We start from the raw sequence: 1625 nt of genomic DNA on the forward strand, positions 1-1625 counted from the left end.
GGTGAGAGAGAAACTGAGCCTAAGTCCTTTCCATGTGGTAGGGGAGAGTTGGCTCCTAGCTGAAAGTTGAAATTAGGGGGTAGCCTGACCTTCAAATTTAGGAAGGGGTTGGTCTTATGAAGATGGGGATAAGCACAGAGCAACCAGCATGCTCAAAGACAGAAAAGCGTGTGGGGGCGGGGGGAGGGGAGGCGGGCGGTGGTGGTCCTGCATGGAGTTAACTACAGTAATAATAGTAGTCTTATTGCTATTATCAATAGTTTTTAAATTAAGTTCTCGCTATGTGGCAGTATACATGTTAGGGCACTTAAGATGCATGATCATTATTACGAACACCATTTTGCAGATGGATTAACCATGGCTTGGAGAGGGGAAGGAGCCTCTCCAGGAAGTCCTCCCAGGTAGGGCTCCTTAGAGACTAAATTCCTTCCCACTGGGTCTTGTTCACTTTCTCCTCAAGCAGATATACTGTCATGTTGGGGCTAAACTACACTTCCGTGTCTGAATTCATCCTCATCGGCTTCTCCACCTTCCCTCAGCATCTCCTGCCCGTCTTCTTCCTTCTGTTCCTGTTGATGTACCTGTTCACGCTGCTGGGGAACCTGTTCATCATGGCCACCGTCTGGAGCGAGCGCAGCCTCCACACCCCCATGTACCTTTTCCTGTGCGCCCTCTCCACCTCCGAGGTCCTCTACACCTTTGCCATCATCCCGCGCATGCTGGCCGACCTGCTCTCCACCGACCGCTCTATCTCCTTCAGGGCCTGTGCCAGCCAGATGTTCTTCTCCTTCATGTTGGGCTTCACCCACTCCTTCCTGCTCACCGTCATGGGCTACGACCGCTACGTGGCCATCTGCCACCCCCTGCGCTACAACATGCTCATGAGCCCCCGAGGCTGCACCTGCCTGGTGGCCTGGTCCTGGGCTGGAGGCTTATTTATTGGGTTGCTGGTGACATCTGCCGTTTTCCACCTCCCCTTCTGTGGTCTCAATGAGGTTCACCATTTTTTCTGCCATGTGCCTCCTCTAATGAAGTTGGCTTGTGGGAATAATGTACCGGGAGTGGCCCTGGGTGTGGGCCTAGTCTGTAGCATGGTCTTGCTGGGTTGCTTTCTCCTCATCCTGCTCTCTTACGCCTTCATCGTGGCCGCCATCTTGAGGATCCCTTCAGCCGAGGGCCGGCACAAAGCCTTCTCCACGTGTGCGTCTCATCTGACTGTGGTCGTGGTGCACTACAGCTTCGCCTCTGTCATCTATGTCAAGCTCACAGGTCTCCACTCTCAGCAAGGCAACATCTTGATAGCCATCACCTACACGATCCTCACACCTTTCCTGAGCCCCATCATTTTCAGCCTCAGGAATAAGGAGCTGAAGAACGCTATGAAGAAGACCTTCCTCAGCAAACTCTATCTTTCCAGCATCTGAGTGGCCGGTGTGGAGGTGGTCAGGATATGGTAGAAAGATGAGCATGCCCTCATCTGTAAATGGGGTTAATAACGACTACCCTGCATGGCTGTTGTTAAGATTGGTGTGTGTGTGTGTGTGTGCGCGTGCGTGTGTGTGTGTGTGAGACAGCACCTATCACCTACTGAGTAGGTGCTCAATAAATATTAACTTTTTCCTCTC

The 1625-nt window shown here is 52.1% G+C and overlaps 1 protein-coding gene across 1 annotated transcript; it reads left to right on the plus strand.

Moving 5' to 3' along the window:
- Positions 1 to 345: 345 nt before the first annotated feature.
- On the plus strand, positions 346 to 1625 carry LOC101119214 (olfactory receptor 10H2-like). Its single transcript, XM_027970653.2, has one exon. The coding sequence runs from the start codon at positions 474 to 476 to the stop codon at positions 1422 to 1424; it is 951 nt and encodes a 316-aa protein (XP_027826454.1). The 5' UTR covers positions 346 to 473; the 3' UTR covers positions 1425 to 1625.

This window comes from Ovis aries, chromosome 5 (assembly GCF_016772045.2).
Source record: "Ovis aries strain OAR_USU_Benz2616 breed Rambouillet chromosome 5, ARS-UI_Ramb_v3.0, whole genome shotgun sequence".
NCBI classification, from domain to species: Eukaryota; Metazoa; Chordata; class Mammalia; order Artiodactyla; family Bovidae; genus Ovis; species Ovis aries.

Bases quoted from the DNA above. Each gene is read 5' to 3' on its own strand.
- LOC101119214 (XM_027970653.2), top strand. From the start codon at position 474: ATGTTGGGGCTAAACTACACTTCCGTGTCTGAATTCATCCTCATCGGC.